General features: G+C 39.3%; 1 protein-coding gene across 9 annotated transcripts in view; it reads right to left on the reverse strand.

Moving 5' to 3' along the window:
- Positions 1-2,649: 2,649 nt before the first annotated feature.
- CAGE1 (cancer antigen 1) overlaps positions 2,650-20,170 on the reverse strand; it is a 55,138-nt gene continuing 37,617 nt past the window's right edge. For 4 of the 9 annotated variants that reach the window (XM_053223129.1, XM_027040252.2, XM_053223130.1 and 1 more), the window contains 3 exons: positions 8,021-8,089; positions 5,539-5,578; positions 4,012-4,295 (listed from right to left, as the gene is read on the reverse strand). In XM_053223129.1, coding sequence (XP_053079104.1) covers positions 4,191-4,295; positions 5,539-5,578; positions 8,021-8,089 — 214 coding nt within the window. In that variant the 3' untranslated portion in view covers positions 4,012-4,190. The other 5 variants (XM_053223131.1, XM_027040255.2, XM_053223134.1 and 2 more) reach the window with 3 other exon arrangements.

The raw sequence follows: 20,170 nt of genomic DNA on the forward strand, positions 1-20,170 counted from the left end.
AAGAACCCTTACATTGGTTCCTTGGGGAGCTATCAAGAGTATTAAGAGTGTGAAGGGCTCAGTGGAAGCTTCTCAAGCTGCCACTACTACTCTCCTTCCCAATGGAGATAGTAAATTAAAAGCACACCCACATCCCAAGGGAATGGTAGAGGTGTGTGCCACTCTCATAGGGTGGTGGTCTCCATCAAATTCCAATTTAATTTGCCAGCTGGCCCCTACAAAACTAGATGGGTCATGGCAGATGACAGTGAAATACCAAGAAAGTAACCAAGTAGCAGCCTTAATGCCTCATGTTCAGACACAGCAGCTGATCACAGTTTGTCGTACTAACACTTCTCTTGTATGTTTCCCAAGAACAAGACTGACCAGAATCCTGAAGAAATTGGGGGTGAAAGCAGTGATTGGCTGCCAGTAGGCTAGAGGAGATTTGGGGTGTGTGAGATGGAAATATTCTAAAACTAGATTGTGGGGATTATTGCATGACTGTACATTTACTTTGTAAAATCACTGAGTTCTACACTTAAAATAGGTGTCTTTTACAGTATGTAGATCATCTCTCAATAAAGGGAAGAGTATATTAAAAAGATATATTAGTTGTAGTAATTCCTCACGTATTTATGTACTGTAGTTTTTATACCTATTTGTGAGATAGAAAAAATATATATACTGGTCTCTGCCCCAGTTCCTGTCATAGAGCACCTAAAACTTTTGTCAATTCCTAAGTGAGAACAGCATTAGGGGCATCTTTTGTTCTAACGAGGCAACTCTGTGAGCTCTGGATGGCTCCTGGCTGGGGGCTGGTCACTGGAAAGACCAGACCATGATTAGGAGGTTGGAATTTTCAGCTCTACTGTCTATTTGCCAGAAAGAGGAAAAGGATTGGACATGGATTTAATTATAAGTCATGGCTACATGAGGACACCTCCATAAAAATCCCAAAAGGATAGGATTCAATGAATTTCTCAGTTGACGAATACCTCCAAATACCAGGAAGGGAACACACCCCAACTCCATGGGGACAGAGCACTCAGGATCCTCCCAAGACCTCATCCTGTGTAACTCTTAGTCTGGTTTTTCATCTGTATCCTTTTATAAACTGTTAAAGGTAAGTGTTTCCCTAAGTTCTGTGAGGTGCTCTAGCAAATTAATCAAACCTGAGGAGGGGTTTGTCGGAACCTCTGATTTATAGCTGGTCATCACCTGGACTAGTGATAGGCATCTGCCGTGGACTGAGGGCAGTCTTGTAGGACTGAGCCCTTACCCTGTGGAGTCTGATGCTACCTCCAGGTGGGGAGTGTCAGAATTGATTTAAATTGTAGGACACCCAGCGGATGTCACAGAGAATTGCTGTCGGATGCTTGGTGTGTGAAAAAACACCACACATCTGGTGTCAGAGTGTTGTGTGGTAGTAGCATCAGAGTAAACGAGAGACATGGGAGAGAGGGAACTGACTTCTTCCTAGACCCTATTCTCCGAGTACCAAAGGTCTCTGATAGGGATGTTCAAATCCTCTAGTCCAAATGGAAGTGGAATTCATCAGTAGAGTGGTTGTGCTGTGAAATCACAGAAATTCTCTTCTCAGAACATCTTTGTTGACCTTGGCCCCATTTATTATAAGGACCCTCAAGTGTACATTAGTGCCATTGAATTTTTCACCATATCGTGCTCACTGGAATTTCTTAAAAACTATGTTCTAATTGTTCTTCATGCAAGGTTGGCCTTGCTAAATATGGGAGGATCTATGTTCAGTTTCACAAAGTACCCCAGAGGTACAATTATGAATTCATACTGAATCCTAGAGTCCTTTGTAAATATTTCAGAGTGGAGCTTCCGGAATTACATATGCCACTTGCTCATACCCAGAGTTTTATTTCTATAGGCAAGTGTCACAATCTTTTATTATTTTATTATTTTTAAAACGTTTATTTATTTTTGAGAGAGAGAGAGAGTGAGCAAGTGTGCATGACGGGGGCTGGGGGTGGGGGGCGGGCAGAGAGAGGGCGACACAGAATCAGAAGCAGGCTCCAGGCTCTGAGCTGTCAGCAAAGAGCCCAACATGGGGCTCAAACCATGAACTGTGAGATCATGACCTCAGCCGAAGTCGGACGCTCAACTGACTTAGCCACCCAGGTGCCCCTAACAGGTACTTCTGATTATAGCATCACCCACCATCAACCTACCCTTTACATCACTTTTAAGGTGATCTTTCAAAATGCATATATTACCACATCATTCCTCTACTTTAAAGCTTTTGGAGCTTGAGATTTCATAAGGATAAAGTTCAGATTTTTTGGCCAGGCATACAATGCTATTCATGACCATCTTCGCCTCCTGCCATATGAAGAATGTGGGTTTTAGACATGACTTGTGGTTCATGGGATGTAATAGAGCCTATCATGCCTCTGTGCTTTGACTGTGCTGTTGTTTTCCCCTTCTGTCTGTCTGGGGAATGTCCAGTCAGGGACAGATATGGCTCAGATGTCCTGAATTTCCCTGACATAGTCCTGGGTCGTTTCATCTATGCTTCTAGCGTACCCTGGACAGTTACACCTGCACCCCACTCTAGAACAGTGTATCTATCTCCTTTGGATTATGTAGTCCTTCCTTGCCTGATTTTTCTTTGTGTCCTTGGCATCTAACATAGAGGCTGTCACACAGTTTACTGAAAGTCACTAAGTGTTTATTGAAAGAAGTACAGGCTTAGACTCAGCATCCTTCAGTCATGCACCAAAGGAGGCACATCCATTTTGAGACAACCTGCAGGTAAAATATCATAAATGTCTAATAACATACATGGCAAATGTGGTGCTTAGGCACACGCTCCTGTTTGCAGACGGCCTGTGTTAATCCCTCCTTTCCAAAAGTTTCATCACAATCGTGTACAGATTGCAGAACTACATTAGCCATCTTTATGTTAATATTTGTCTTTCTCCTGTCATGTTTTTAATTTTCCCTGGAGGGGATCCTCCAGGGAAACAATATCTCTTTTTAAAACTGGAATCATTTCCAAAACTTTCAATGCTTAATTTTCTGAAACACAACACTGTCACAGCTGCATTTTTCTGTGCATTTCTCATCATTTGTCTTAAATGGTATTGCAACTTTTTGAATTTGAGAAGTTAAAATTTCTGTTTCAAAATTCACATAAGATCTGTCTTACAGAATTCCTCAGCAAAAATAACAACAATAATAATAGCTTTTATTTATTCAGCACTTCCTTCAAGTGCAGATATATATTCTCCATATATTCTTCTCTTGTACTTACCTGAGTAATTTCAGTGCAAAACTAATTTCAGCAAGCTAAAATAATTTCTCCCTTCCAATAGTTGATTCAACAGCTACACCTCCATCCTGGTTCTGGGATTTAGCAAAAAGATAATATGCATGTAGGCACATTTGTTTTTCTGATATATCTCACAAAATCAGCTGTCTCTGGTTCCTTTGTTTAAATTCAGAACTAATTCCTCAAAACTATGTTAAAGTAGAAATTATGAGTTAGGTCTCAAAGGACCAGTCCTCCCCTTTCATCTGTGTTTTAATTCCAAAGGATTTCAGAATTAGTGTCTTAAAATTTGGTTGGTAGTAGGAAGAGCTTGCCCGCTGGAAGAGAAAAACGATGTCCTACAGGCAGAAACAAAAAGTTGGAATGAGATACATTACTGTTTTTATGTGTCATTAAAGGCTTGATAATATGGAAGTGATATTGTGTGAATGAAAATAGACATTTGCAAAAGAAGCCACTTGTTCCTCTGTTTATGTTAAAGTAAATATGTTTTGTCGTTCACAGGAATAAATTAGAAGAAAAGTAATCACAATTTTTAGAATGTATAATTTCATCTTTTATACAGATTTTAATGTATCATTTGTATGATTGATCTGGTTACTATACTTAGTAATGACTGTGCTCCTGGACTGGTTGATGAAAATGATTAATGTTTAATCTTCAATCCTATTTAATTTAAATAATTTCTATTTCCTTCTAAAATATCTGGCATCTAAAAAGGAAAGGAAAAAGATGTATCAAGTTTTTAGGAAACACAGGCATTCAGTGACAGGACAGCTGATTCTTGATTACATATGGCATTCTTAATTATATATACAATTCTTACTGCATAAACAGCTAATTCTTATATACATATGGAAAAGTAGTACAGCCTGTAGATGGATAAACTTCACAGATAACACCAATACTATATTTTAATAAATATTTTTGTTTGTTTCAACCTTTTTCTCATTAAGGAACATGGCAAGGAACAAGGGTGGTTGAGTTTCATCTTCCTTGGTTTGGTTGCCAGCTGGCAGAATGAAGAAAAAGGAATAGAAACAAGAATGTAAATATTTCATAAAATGACTTACCAGCACAGTATAACTAAGAACTGGTAGGTAGTATTAAGGTATTCTCATAACTCCACTATTAGAACAGCTGGGTCTCAGTGGAGCATATACAGACATGCCCTTGACTATACCCCTCTTCCATAAAGCTATATCACAAATAGGCCACAGGTTTTCATGAATACATACCCTTGGCCTGGGGTAGGACAAGGGCACCAGTGGCTACATCTTATATTAGGAATTACTCCACCATGGGTAGCATTGGTCCTGGGTCCTGAGTCTGCCTAACACCCCCTCCTATTTAGTACCTATTAGGGGATAGGTGCTGGGGGATACCAAAATGAATGAGACAATCCCTGCACTAAAAGGGTTCTAGTCAAGTTAAGGGATGTGCAAGTAGAGAACAGTAATGAAATGTTGCAGGTGCTGTTTTATCAAAGGGGACAGTGTGGGCACGTGGTAGGAAGCCAGTCAGTTGCATGTGGGAGACAGGGCAGGAGAGGCTTTATACAGGAGATGGAGCTTGAACTGGTCTATAAGTCTGTGAGGTGGGAACTGAAGTAAGAGGAGAAAAGGAATTGAGAGAGAACATTCCTGGCAGGGGAAGATGCATGGGCCATACCAGGAAGGCATAAAAATAACAGCATGTTTGGAAAATGGTAAGTGGTTAGATGTGGTTTGGTTATGATGACAAGGAGGAAGCAGTGAATGAGAAAGCTGGATAGGAAGGTGAGGGTCAGATCATAGAGGACCTTACATGCTGTGCTAGGGAGCTTGATTTGATCCAGAATGCAAGTGGGAACCACTGAGGGGTTTTATGTAGGGAAGGGGCATCATCCTTTTTGCTTCTGAAAGATCACTCTGTCTACTCTGTGGAGGATGGAAGGAAGGGGTGCCAAGCTGGAGGCAGAAACAAGTAGGAGATGACTGTCATAGGGCGGATGAGAAATGATGAGGGCCTGACATGTGGCAGTGGCTGTAGGGATGCAGTGAAGAGGATGAATACAAGGAGAATTTCAGAAGGAAGGTTCCCAGTTACAGGATGTATGATGATCAGAGGTCAAAGAGGCCTCATCTGAGGACAGAAAGGAAAGCGACGCTGAACATTACTGAAATGTAACTTTAGGAACTCCTATTTAATCTTGTGCTACAGTCAAATTACATGGAAACAGAACATTCTTTATAGTGATCATCAGTATGACCTACCACGGTCAAGGACTTTGGATGATATTCTAATCTTCTTGGTCTGTAGGAGATAGAGAATAACGTTAAAAAAAAATGGTGGGCTAAAATAGAGACCCTAGTGAACAAGTATGCCATTATTTAATATGTTCTTGCCTTCACTTTCAAGGAGAAATTGCCATTTAGGATAGAACTATGAGCACCTAAAAGATTCAGAGAAAGGTTTTCAGTGTGTAATATATGGATCAGTCTCATTGCAATTAAATAAAAATATTGAGCCACAGTCTTGTTGTGTTTTAACATTCTCATGGACTTCTTTAGGATAAGATTCTGGCTCTTGAAAATGATGAAGAACTAGAAGCAAAAAAAAAAAAAAAAAAAAAAAAAAAAAAAAAAAAAAAAAAGACATCTGAAACTATTAACGTGCTCGCTTTTATCTCCGAATTTCCCACTCTTTCCACTACTGAAGACAGTCAGCGACAGGAGCACCACAATTCTGAGGCAGTGCAGAGGTAGTCTAAAGCGTGTTCCCCATGTTGAGGGGAAGCTTCAAGGACAGTGGTGGCTGAAGGCTCCTGTAAGTCTCCAGTTTTCTAAGAAACAGCCTTGACCAGCTGGAAAGGGCTCTTCTACTCCAGCTCACCCCCTGGCTTCAAAGGCCATTCGAAGTTTACACAAATGGGCCTCAAATCCACTGTGAAAATAGGCTAAATAAACAACTAGCTGTACTAGTGAAATCTGTGAATTTATATGCGAATTTTCTTATTTTAAAATAAGGATGGGAAAAATATTCCACAGTTTCTGACAGCAATTCAGAGAAGATTCATATTTAGTTTAAATTAGCAACTATAGGGCATCTGTAATATGCCAGGCATCAGATTGTATTCTTTCATATTAGGGGGAAAAAATCATAGTTAACCTATCACTTTGCAAATAGTAGGATAACCTGCTAAGGGGTTTTAATTCTCAAAACATAGTTGTATTGCAAATGGTATGCTGAACATTCGTGACTCATGACATAGTCAAAACTCAACTTTAATATCTGCTTCCCATTTCTGCTTTGGACTTTCCTCACTCAAGAAAGCTTTTCCTTTGCCATTGGCTGAATATGCAGCAGGCCCAGTGATGTCGTTGGCTAACTCTAAGGTGAGGTCAGTCCTCATTGTGGGGCACGAACACAATCTCAATTCAGTAAGCAGAATGTCTGGTCTTGCATATTAATCCTTTAATCTTCATTCAAAAGTAGGACTTCTCCTCCCCCTTGCCAAGCTAAGGCATGTAGTTGGGAGCACCACCTGCCATTGAGGGTCAATTTCTGCTCCCTCTTCACTCACCATCTCCTCCATTTGCAGGAGGAGGGAGGAGAAGTAAGGTGCTGGGACATTTTTACTTGGTATGGTGACTTCAGTCTCCGGGCTTGTAGTGGCTAAGCTGACTGCGTCTGTGGAGCTTGCCACTGCTAGGGACCTCTGTCCTACAGTTCCCTTGACGAAAGCCGATGCATCTCCCTTCTGGTTGTCACCTGATACTCCATCAGCCTCTAAAAATCTGGCATTCCCTTCTGGCCTCTTGGTGCTGGTAGCCCTCCAGGTAGCTTTGGGCAGAGCCCAAGATAACTCAACTCTCTCCTGTCTGGTTCTTAAGAAATTATCACACACATCTTTTGTCCTGCTGACGAGCTCAGAGAGAACAGGCCACCCCATCACAGCCCCTCTGTGGATCTGCCACAGCTTGCTTTAGTTATCTCAGGCATGGTGTGTCACTGGTGTTCTGTTTCCCAACTTTTAGGGCATGCATATCAAAGCTCTCAAGTTGATCTTCTGGAAACCCCCACACCAGGCTTTAAGCAAAAGAGGTAGAATTACTTGGGGGCAATGGGAGCTCACAATATGATGGATTCAAAGAAATTTCTTTTCCAGTCTTCCCCACTCTCCACACTTTTTATACATTGGATCTGGCCAAGAGATAGGAGTCCTGAAAGCAGTTCTTTGCAATTTCCTTCAGAAACTCTGCACATGGGGAAACTCACTCTCACTTTGAGAACTGATAACTGTTTTTTTAGCACCTCAGGGACTAGGCCGTGAAGAATCCCATTTTAATATTCTGCTATGGTCTTAATCAACCCCATAGGGCTTGTGCATATACCTTGTAGCATCACAATTACAGAAATTATGTATTATAAGATTTAATATTAGTGTAAGAAAATCTGGTCATAAGATATATATGTAAGCTGTTTTGGTGCAGACAAAATATTAGCTTGTATCTTTATATCATCTTCCTTAGAGGTGATTGTAAGTTCCATGAGGGCAGGTATTCTGGCTTTCCAATTCAAGTTCTACAAAAAACATTTATCAACCAACTATTTTATGCCAGGCAAAATACCAAGCACTTGCATATAGTGTATCTTAAATTAAGAAAAGGAAAAAAAAGTTTTTTAAATGTATTATTCATTAGACTTATGTTTTAAAGTTAAAGACATTATTATTTAGAAACAGAGAAAACTTACCTTGATTTTCTTGCTTTCTCTCTGGGCCTCCTAATTAAATCTTCCAGATGTTTATTTCTCTTTTCTAAACTGAAGGAAGAAACAATTGGTTTTTATGACTAAAACTGACTTTTCTAAACTAATATTTTGTTGGACTCACTAGGGGATTTGAGACGATAAATATAAGTGGTGATCTAGCTTCCTGTATATCATCCATCCACCTCACCGTATGAGAATTTGGGATTCTTTCCTAGCAACTCAAATTATTTAATTAATTTCTTCCTTTATAGGTTCCAGTAGTGAAGAAGGAAAGTAGATAGTAGTAAACCTATAAAGTGACAGACGTTCTATTCATTTACACAGACAGTGAGAGAACTGATCCCTTTGCTCAAGGAAACTCAACATGATCCTGGGAATAACATGTTAAAAACACAGCCCCTGGGGGCGCCTGGATGGTTCAGTTGATTGAGAGATTGAGCGTCTGACTTTGCCTCGGGTCATGATCTTGTAGTTTGTGGGTTTAAGCCCCACATTGGGCTCACTGCTGTCAGTGCAGAGCCCTCTTCAGATCTTCTGCCCCGCTGTCTCTCTGACCTTCCCCTTCTTGTGCTCTCTCTTTCTCTCTCAAAAATAAACAAACATTCAAAAGAAAATTTTTTTTAAAAGCACAACCCTTGAGCTGTGAACTGCTTTAACATGGGGGAAATGTGTAATAGTGTCGTAGGAAGGATCACAGCATGCAGGTGGCCTGTTAGAGATTTACTTGTGTTCTACTTTTATGGCTTTTAGCAAGAGAGGTAGAAGCAGGTTCCCTTCTTGCCTTTAGGAGGGCAAATTCAATTAAAGTAGTCTCTTCCCAAACTCCCTTTCCCATCCAGGGACAGTTTATTAGTTTCCTGTGGCTGCTGCAGCAAATGACTACAAAGCTGGAGGCTTGAAAAACACACCTTTATTCTCCCATGGTTCAGGAGGTCAGAAGTCTGAAATCAGATACACTGGGCTAAAGTCAGAGTGTCAGCAAGGATGTGCTCCCTCCAGGGGCTCAGAAAGAGCCTTCTTTGCCTTGTCTTTTCCCTTCTCTGGCCTCTGTCCTAATTCCTTGGCTCCTGGTTCCTCGGCACATGGCCTTTACTCTTCCTGCTGCTTGATCACATTGCCATCTTCTGTCATCAAACTTCACTCTCTCTGCCTCCCTCTTGTAACAACAATTGGGACTGCATTTAGGGCTCACCCGAATAATGCAGGGTAATCTCACCATCTCAAGATCCTTCATTTAATCACACCTGCAAAGTCTCTTTTGCCATACGAGGGCACATTCACAAGTTCCAGGGAATGGGATTTGGATGTCTTTGGGAAACTGTTTTTCAGGCTACTATGGAGAGTAAACAGATCTGTGGAGGATAGAAAATTCTCTTGCAGAAGTCATTACCTCAAATGCCTATGGAAGAGTCAAGCAAGTATGTGAACTGAGTAAAGCCAGCTAAGTGGGGATTTGGACAAACCAGAGAGCATTTGCCCCTATTGTAGAGGTCACTTTTAAGTAACAAACTTGAGCCATGAAAACTTGATCAAGGCAAAAGGGCCCACAGTGACCCCAACCTCCTGGCTGAATACAGACCCGGCCCATCAGGCAGCCTACCTCAAAATATCCATAAGCCCTAGCTGACCAATGGGTTACTTACAGCCAGGCACAGTTCCAAAAAAGGGAAAATTCCATTGGTCACCATACCACCTTACCTTCTACCCCACCCACTACCTTGTGGCAGACAGTCTCTCCTTTGCTGTCCTGCCCACTGCTCCCTTCGGTGTATTCAATAAACTTCTATCTCATTTGTTCTGCCTCAGGTGAATTCTTTCATTTCCCAGGCCACTGGCTTCCACTCAGCCTGGTCGCCCCACATTTGGGGGCCCCCATCTGATTGGGAGGGAATCATACTCATTCCCTGCCTAAAGGACAAAGTTGCTACTTGGCTGATGTTGCCTGATGTTGCCATGTGGGAATGTTGCAGTAATGACGTCAGATCTTAATTTTAAAGAAGAGACGGAAATCTAAATCTTTACAGGAAATCTTCCTTTTTAAATATTAGCAATATTTCAAAAATACTTTAAACATTAGATGGACCAAACAAAACATATCTGCCTTGGGATATGCCTCATGGGGTGTCATTCTGAAACCTCTGCATTATTGTCCAGAGATATCAGGCTTTTGTTTTCAAAGATTAAAGGGGAGATGTTGTCCATCCAGGAGGGGATGAAAATATTAAACAGGTCCTCTGTTTACAAACAGCTTGAGTCTGTCATGCTTCATTATTAGAGAAAATGCCATGGAATAAATCTTTGTCTTTCTAGAACTCACAAACAACAGCCCAAGTCGTGGAGGAAAAGGATACTCAAGGAGAGAGACTAAAGGGGCTGAGTAGGTTAAGCGTCTGACTTCAGCTCAGGTCATGATCTCACGGTTTGTGGGTTTGAGCCCTGCATTCAGCTCTCTGCTGACACCTGGAACCTACTTCGGATTCTGTGTCTCCCTCTCTCTCTGCCCCTCCCCTGCTCATGCTCATGCTCATGCTCTGTCTCTCTGTCTCAAAAATAAACATTAAAAACATTTTTTTTTAAGATTTAAAAAAAAAGAAGTAAAAAAGGAGAGAGAGTGAAAAGTTCTAAGCGTGCTGCAAGCACCAATGTAACGTACTTATACACAGTGCTCCCGTGCATAGAGCTGAGGACAAAAAGTCACAACCTAAGGCCAGGTAGATGGAGTCATTGGTTTCCATGGGGGAAGTGATATCCTCCCTTGAAGGACACTGGCAGCTCATGCAGAAAGCCAAGCAAGCAGAGCAGCACCATCCAGCAGAATGAAAGTGCTAACTGGACCAAGCCAACAGATGGCATGATGTCCCTGCTTGGGAGTGGAAGTCAGACTTACCCATTGTAAAGTCTGTGTTAGCACTGGCGTTTGTTCTTTGTTTTTTAAACATCTTTATTAATGTATAACTGACATATAATGAACTGCACAAATTTAACATGCAGTTTGATGTTTGACATATATATTCACCCAGAGAACAATCACAGTGAACATAGTGAACGTATCCATCATCTTCAAAATTTTGCTCATGTACTTGTGTAATCCCTCACTCCCATTCCTCCTTGCCCCCAAGTCCCCAGACAACCACTGACCTGCTTTCTCTCACTATGGATTACTTTCCATCACCTAGAATTTTATATAATGGAATCTCACATTCAGTCCAATTATTTTGACATTGATCCATGTTGTTGCCATGTACCAAGAGTTCATTCATTTTCTTTTTTTTTAATCACTGAGTAGTATTCTACTGTGTGGCTATTCTACAATTTATCATTTTACCATTTGAGGGACATATGGGTTGTTTTCAGCTCTGGGCTATTACAAATAAAGCTGGCATGCACAGTCATCTTTGTGTGTAACAAGTCTAGAAATACAAAGACTTATTCCATGGCATTTTCTCTAATAATGAAGCATGATAAACTCAAGCTGTTTGTAAACAGGGGGGCTATTTAATATTGTCATCTCCTCCTCATTTGGATCAACACATAGGAGTGCTGAATCATACAGTAGTGTCTGTGTAACTTTGTAAGAAGCTGCCAGACTGCTTCTAAAGTGGCTTGTGTCATATTCCATTCCCACCGGGATGGTCTGAGCTGGTCAGCTGCTCCACATCCTTGCCAATACTTTGTATAGTCAGTCTTTGAAAACTTCCAGTAGTTGTGTAGAGTTATTCATTGTGGTTTTGTCTTTTAATGATGTTGAGTATCTTTCCATGTGCTTCTTCATCATCCATATATCTTCTTGGTGAAGTATCTGTTCAAATCTTTGCCATTTTAATTGGGTTGTTTTCTTACTACTGAGTTTTGAGATTTGTTATATATTCTGGATAAAAGTTCTATTGTAATGATCCCATTACAATATCTCACTACCTAATCTCGAGTGCTTTTGCCCCGTGGTGGTGGCTTTCCACCCTAAGCTTTTTTCTAACCCATTTATGTAAGTAGAACCTATTTCCCCACAACCACAATAAGTTTAGTCAACATCCATCATCTCATATCAATACATGAAAAATAAAGAGAAAATAGGGGCAACTGGGTGGCTCAGTTGGTTAAGTGTCCGACTCCTGATCTGGGCTCAAGTCCTGATCTCATGGCCGTGAGATAGAGCCCTGCATCGAGCCCCATCTTGGGCTCTGTGCTGGGTGTGGAGCCTACTTAAGATTTTCTCTCTCTCTCCCTCTGCCCCTCTCCCATTCTCTGGCATGTATGCTGTTTCTCTCTTTCAGATTAAATAAACTTTTAAAAAAGAGTAAAATTTTTTTTCTGTGATGAAAATTTTATAATTTACTCTTAGGGACTTTAAAATATACCATACAGCAATGTTCAACTATAGTCATCATGTTTTACATTTCATCCCAAGTACTTACATATCTTATAACTGGAAATTTGTACCTTTTGACTACCTCCACCTAATTCTCATGCCTCCTCACATCCCCCACCACTGTTAATTACAAATCTGATCTCTTTTTCTATGGGTTTGGGTTTTCTTTTATTTTGTTTTTCAGATTTCACATATAAGTGATATCACATAGTATTTGTCTTTTTCTGACTTATTTCACTTAGCATAATGCCCTCAAGTTTCATCCATGTTGTTGCAAATAGCAGGATTTTCTTCTTGTTTATTACTGAATAGTATTCTTCTGTGTGTGTGTGTGCATGTGTGTGTACATAACACATTTTCTTTATCCATTCATTCATCTATGGACACTTAGATTGCTTCCATACCTTAACTATTGTAAATAATGCTGCAATAAACATAAAGATACATATATCTTTTTGAGTGTTTTCATTTTCTTTGGATAAACACCAGGACATGGAATTTGTAGATCATGTGGTAGTTCTATTTTTAATATTTTGAGGAACCTCTACACTGTTTTCTATAGTGGATGCACCAATTTATATTCCCACCAACAGTGCATAAGTGTTCCTTTTCTCTATCTCCTTGCTAATACCTGTTATCTCTTGTCTTTTTGATGATAGCCATTGTAACAGGTATGAAGGCATATCTCATTGTGGTTTTGATTTTGCATTTCCCTGATGATTAGTAATGTTGAGCATGCTTTCCTGTACCTGTTGGCCATTTGAATATCTTCTTTGGAAAAATGCCTATTCAGGTCCTTTGCTCATTTTAAAACTGGATTGTTTGTTTTCCTGTTATTAAGTTGTATGAGTTCTCTACATATTTTAGATTTTAACCCCTTATAAGGTATATGATTTACAAATATTTCTACCATTTTGCAGGTTGCCTTTTCATTTTGTTATTTCTTTTATCATGCGGAGTTTTTAGTGTGCTGTAGTCCCACTTCTTTATTTTTTTACTTTGTTGCCTGTGCTTTAGGTGTCACATCTAAAAAAATCAAGACCCATGTCAAGGAGCTTTTTGTTTTTAATTTTTTTTAATGTTTTATTTATTTTTGAAAGAGTGCAAGAGGGGGAGGGACAGAGAGAGAGAGGGAGACAGAGGATCCAAAGTGGGCTCCGTGCTGACAGCAGTGAGCCTGATGTGGGGCTCCAACTCACAAACTGTGAGATCATGACCTGAGCCGAAATTGGACGCTTAACCGACTGAGCCACCCAGGCGTCCCTGTCCAGGAGCTTTTTAAGCTATCTTTTTTCTTAGGAGTTTCATGGTTCTCAGTCTTTCATTTATGTCTTTAATCCATTTCAAGTTCTTTTTTTGAATGGTGGAAAGGAGTGTTCTAGTTTATTCTTTTACATGTGAATATCCAATTTCTAAGCACCATTTATTGAAGAGACTGTCTTTTCTCCATTAAATATTCTTGGCTCCTTTATCAAATATTAGTTGACTGTAAATGTGTGAGTTTATTTCTGGGCCCTTGGTCCTGTTCCATTGGTCTATGTGTCTGTTTTTATTCCAGTACCATGTTGTTTTGGTTACTATCACTTTATAAATATAGCTTGAAATCAGAAAGTGTGATGTCTCCTGCTTTGTTTTTCTTTCTCAACATTTGCTTTAGGCTATTCAGGGTCTTTTGTGATTCTATATAAGTTTTAGGATTTTTTTTTCCTAAGAAATTTTTAATTTTGAGGAAATCCAATTATCAAATTTTATTTAAAAAAATTTTTTTTAATGTTTATTTATTCTTGAGAGAGACAGACAGACAGAGCATGAGTGAGGGAGGGGCAGAGAGATAGGGAGACACAGAATTGGAAGCAGGCTCCAGGCTCTGAGCTGTCAGCACAGAGCCCGATGTGGGGCTCAAACTCACAAGCCACGAGATCATGACCTGAGCTAAAGTCGGATGCTTAACCGACTGAGCCACCTAGGTGCCCCTCAAATTTTCTTTAATGGATTTAGTGTCTTTTCTAAATCATTGCCTAACCTAAGGTGAGAGGCATTTTCTTCTATATTTCTTCTAGAAGTTTTATAGTTTTAGCTCTTAAATTTAGATCTAATATGCATTTTGAATTTTTTCTGGCTGTAGTACAAGGTATAAATTAAAGTTTTTCTGTTTTTTAAGTTTTTTTTAAATTTATTTTTGAGAGAGAGAAAGAGAGAGACAGAGAGGGGCAAAGACAGAGAAAGACACAGAATCAGAAGCAGGCTCCAGACTCTGAGCTGTCAGCACAGAGCCCGACATGGGGCTCAAACCCACAAACTATGAGATCATGACCTGAGTTGAAGTAGGACGTTTAACCCATTGAGCCACCCAAGTGCCCCAAAGTTTTTCTTTCTAAACAAATGAATATCCAAGTATTTCAGCACCATGTGTCAAAACAATCTTTTCTCTACTTCATCACGTCTGCACCTTTATGAGACATCAGTCACCCATATATGTGTGGGTTTGTATCTAGATTCCATATTCTGTTCAATTGATCTTTTTTCCTATTTTAACGTCAATGCCACACTGTTTTGATTATTGTAGCTTCACAGAAAGTCTTAAAATCAGGTTTTCCCCCAATTTTGTCCTTCTTTCTCAAAGTTCTTTTGACCATTCTGTGGCCCTTTGAATTTCCATATGAATTTTATTTATCTTTTTAAACTTTTTTTTAATGTTTATTTATGTTTGAGAGACACACACACACACACACACACACACACACACACACACACACAGCATGAGCGGGGGAGGGGCAGAGAGAGAGGGAGGGGATCTGTGCTATCAGCACAGAGCCTGCTGCTATCAGCACAGAGCCTGATGCAGGGCTTGAACTCAAACCAAAGTCAAGAGTTGGACACTTAATGGACTGTACCACCAGGTGCCCTGATTTTTTTTTTTAATTATTAAAGCTTTTCTACTCATTACTCCATGAATATTTTATTGCACTCCACTTACTTATGTATTCTTTAATCTTCCAATAAGGACAAAAATTTCTTTCCAAAGTTCATGGACATTTTTTGTAGGGAACTTTTGTTTGCTATTATATACAGACTTTAAAATTTTATTTAGTTTATTTATAGTGTAAAGAAATTAAATTGACTTTAGAAGTTTTTCATGATTGTCAATTTTGCTAAAGTCATTTGTAAATATCAATAATTCATCTGTAGATTATTTTGGGCTTTCTGGGTAGGCAAGTATATCATTGGAAAATAATGACAATTTTGTTACTTTTATACTAATATTCACAATTTCAATTTCTTTCTCTCTTCTTAGGATGTTGGTGGGGACTGCCAGCATATTACTACATAGAATTGGCAACAACAATGGGTTTATTTATCTTGTTCCTGATTTTCAGATGAAAGAAATACTTACAGTGTTTCAATTGATTATTATATTGGCTTTGGGTTTTGGGAGGGCATGGGATGGGAACATACCCTTAATCAAAAAGTAGAAGATTCCTGGGGTGCCTGGGTGGCTCAGTCGATTGAGCGGCCAGCTGTTGATTTTGGCTCAGGTCATGATCTTGTGGTTTTGTGAGTTTGAGCCCCGTGTCGGGCTCTGCACTGGCAGCACAAAGCCTGCTTGGGATTCTCTGTCTTCTCTCTCTCTGACCCTCCCCTACTCATGCTGTCTCTGTCTCCCTCAAAATAAATAAATATAAACTTAAAAAAAAAGTACAAGATTCCCTTATTTGTATTTTTGTCATGAGCTGTACAAAAATATTTTTAATGTATACTGCTGTAGAATTTCTGAGCCTATTGAAATGCTATTTTCTCCTTTAATCAGTTAATGTGGTGGATTTTATTAATAGAGTTTTTAATGTTTCATTGCTGTGATAAATTCAATTTGCTCAGGAAGCATTGTTGTTCTTTTCATTGCTGGATTCAGTTTGTTTATTTTTGTTGAGAAGTTTTGTATCTATGTTTATGATGAAATTAATTTATCATTTATGCTTCTCAGGCTGTCCTTGTTTGCTTTTAATATTTTTTCTATAAATTCTCCATTTCATCTAATTTTTCAAAATCATTGGTATAAAGTTTTTATTATAATTAATTAATCTCTGCTGCACCTGCTGTCATTTCTCTGTTTTCATTTCATTTTGAAGTTTCTAGCAGTAAAGTCTTATTGTCAAGAAATGATCTATGTTTTTGTCTGAAGTTTCTGTATCTTATCTGCATTTCTTCAAGAGTTCAAGTGGATAAAACATTCTAGGTTGGCAGTGACTCTTATCAGCACTTCACAGACAGTATTCCACTCTCTTCTGGCTTTTGTTGTTGCTATCCACAGGACAGAGGTCAGTCAAGCTGGTTTGCATTTGCAGATAAGGTCATTTCTCTTAAGCCTGGTTTTAAGATCCCCTCTTCCTATCTAGTGTTCTTTAATTTTACAACAACATTTCTAGGTCTTGGTTTCTTTACATTATCCTGTTCTGAAAAATCCTCCATAGTTTATTCTCCACCATTCCATTCTCTTTTTCTGAAATTCCAGGTAGTTTGGATCTTATTCCTCTGAGCAGTTTCACTTGACCTTTATTTCATATGTTTGTGTAATACAGTGTATGCATTTTTTTCTCTGCTAACTCACTTATTCTTTCTTATTCAGTGACCAGTCTACTGTCTATCCTGTTCATTGAGCATGTATTATGTATGTATGTATTTCTGTGATACAGAGGGACTGGAAGAAGGGTCACATTAGATAGTGTGGTCATAGAAGGTCTCTGAGGAGGTGACATTTGAACAGAGACTAAAGGTAGAGAAGGGCAAAATGTCAGGTCAGGGGAAAACATTCTAGGCAGAAGAAAGAGCAAGTGTGAATGCCCTGAGACAGACAAGTCTTGCCAAGTTCTAGCAACTACAAGGAATAGGTAAGGAGAGACCAAGATGAGGTGGGAGAAAGAGTATGAGGTAAAAAAAATGCAGGGTTTTAGCAGCTGTAGTGGAGAGTTTGCATCTATATTAAGGGTGAGGGGAGGCTCTTCAAGGGTTTAATGCACTTTGAAATAGTGCTATCTAATTTGTGGCTTTTAAAATAATTTTTAGAGAGATATAATTGACATAAAACTTCATTTTAGTTTCAAATGTTCAGCATAATGCTTTAATATTTGTATATATTGTGAAACGATCACCACAATAAGTCTAGTTGCCATCTGTTACCATATAGAGTTACAAAATTTTTTTCTTGTGATGAGAAATTTTAAGATTTACCCTCTTGGCAACTTCCAAATATGCAACATGGTATTATTAACTACAATCACCATGCTGTACATGACACCCCCATGACTTATTTTATAACTGGAAGTTTGTACCTTTTGACCCCCTTTACCCATTTCACCGCCCCCCCAACCCCCTACCTGTGACAACCACTAATCTGTTCTCTGTATCTATGAGCTTGTTTTGTTTTAGTTTTTAGATTCCACATATAAGTGAGATCATATGGTATTTGTCTTTCTCTGACTTATTTCATTTAGCATTTCAAGGTCCATCCATGTTGTCACAAATGGTAGAATTCCTTCTTTTTTATGGCTGAATAATATTCCATTGCATACGTACATCACATTTTCTTTTTCTTTTCAGCCATCAATGGATACTTCAGTTGTTTCCATACCTTGACTATTGTAAATAATGCTGCAGTGATTTTCATTTTCTTCAGATAAATACCTAGAAGTAGAATTGCTGGATCATATGGTAGTGGTATCTTTAATTTTTTGAGGAACCTCCATACTGCTTTCCACAGTGGCTGCACCAGTTTACATTCCCACCAATAGTGCATGAGAGTTGCTTTTCTTTCACATCTTAGCCAATACTTGTTATTTCTAGTCTTGTTAATAGCCATTCTAACAGGTGTGAGGTGTCTTCTCCTTGTGGTTCTGATTTGTATGATGATTAGTGACATGAACATCTTTTCATGTACCTGTTGGCCATCTGTATGTTAAACCAGGATATTAAAAAAATTTTTGCTTATGTTTATTTATTTGGGGGGGGGAGGGGCAGAGAGAGAGGGAGAGACAGAATCCAAAGCAGGCTCCAGGCTCTGAGCTGTCAGCACAGAGCCTCACGTGGGGCTCGAACCCATGAAACACAAGATCATGACCTGAGCCTAACAACCAACTGAGCCACCCAGGCACCCTGAACTGGGATATTTTTGTGAGAGGATCTACCTCTCACCAAGATGTTGTCATAGATGTGATGGGGAGGAGGGTACAGAGAACAAGTCTAAAATTCCATAGAAAACTGTCCCTGAACCAGGAATATATGGAGCAGTACTTTTATACCTGAAACTGATCTGGCCACAGGTATTACAGGGAGAGCAGTGTTAGGGAGACAGATGCTTGGTTACTTGAATCTCTGTAGCATTACGGAAAAGCTGCCTTACTCAGACTGGGAAGACAGTGAATATACCTCTGAGGAAAGGGCATTTGGGTGGAGATTTTAAGAACAGTAGGAGATAACTGAGGTGCAGGTAGCCTTAGCGTTCCAGGTGGAAGCCTATGCTAAAGTTATGAGGCCAAAGGGAATGTGATGCATTCGAGAAGCTATAATATCTCCATTGTGGCTGAAGGCAATGCCGGGAGTACGGAGATGAGACTGGAGAGGCAGGCAGAAACCACATTGTGAAGAAAATTTTAGGTCATGTTAAGGATTTTTCTTTTATCTAAAAGTGGTGGAAGAAATCACTAAAAGTGTTTTAAGAGGCATGATCAGATTGATTTATATTTCAGAAAGATTACTCTGGCTGCATGCGCAAAATGGATCTCACCAAGTTCCTTCTTTTATTTAGTCTTTTAGAAAAATCAAGTGTCATTAACGGCTTTTATAAGCAAGCAGCTGTTTCTAAAATTCAAGGCATGTAAATTGAAAACTTACAGTATATCCAGTGAAAATATTTAAAGATACTTCAAACACTGCTAAATTTTAACAGAATAGCACCACCTTAAAGAAACATTGCTCTAATGATGTATTTGATAATTTTTGATGTAGCATACACCTTTTAAAAAGATCAAAACTAGGGCATCTGGGTGGCTCAGTCAGTTAAGCATCCAACTTCTGCTCAGGTCATGATCTCACATGAGTTCACCAGGATATCTGTTGTCAGTGCAGAGCCTGCTTCGGTTCCTGTCTCCCTCTCTCTCTGTCCCTCCCCAGCTTGTGCTTTCTCTCTGTCTCAAAAATAAATAAAAGCATCAAAAAGTATTTTTAAAGATCAAAGCTAATTCATGATAATTTAAAAAAACTGCTTTCATGAATGTAAGAGACTATATTTGATTTAAAAAAATGATGATTCTTATCACTTAAAGCAAATCAACTCACATGATATCTGGCAGTGGTTCTTGAACTGTCCAGACATTAGAATCACCTGGACAGCTTTTGAAATACACTGATGCCCAGAACCCGCTTGTTATTTTAGTTTACTGCATCTGGGAGTAGAGTCTGAGCACTGTGATATTTTTAAAAAGGATTCAAGGGAATTTTAATAAGCATCCACAGTTGACAACCATTTTAGTAAAATTTATAGAACCCAGATGTCAAATCTCTTTTTATTTTTTATTTATTTTTTTAAATGTTTATTTATTTCTGAGACAGAGAGAGACAGAGCATGAATGGGGGAGGGGCAGAGAGAGAGGGAGACACAGAATCCTATGCAGGCTCCAGGCTCTGAGCTGTCAGCACAGAGCGCGACGCGGGGCTTGAACTCACAGACTGTGAGATCATGACCTGAGCCGAGGTCAGACGCTCAACTGACTGAG

Source organism: Acinonyx jubatus, chromosome B2 (assembly GCF_027475565.1).
Source record: "Acinonyx jubatus isolate Ajub_Pintada_27869175 chromosome B2, VMU_Ajub_asm_v1.0, whole genome shotgun sequence".
Lineage (NCBI taxonomy): Eukaryota > Metazoa > Chordata > Mammalia > Carnivora > Felidae > Acinonyx > Acinonyx jubatus.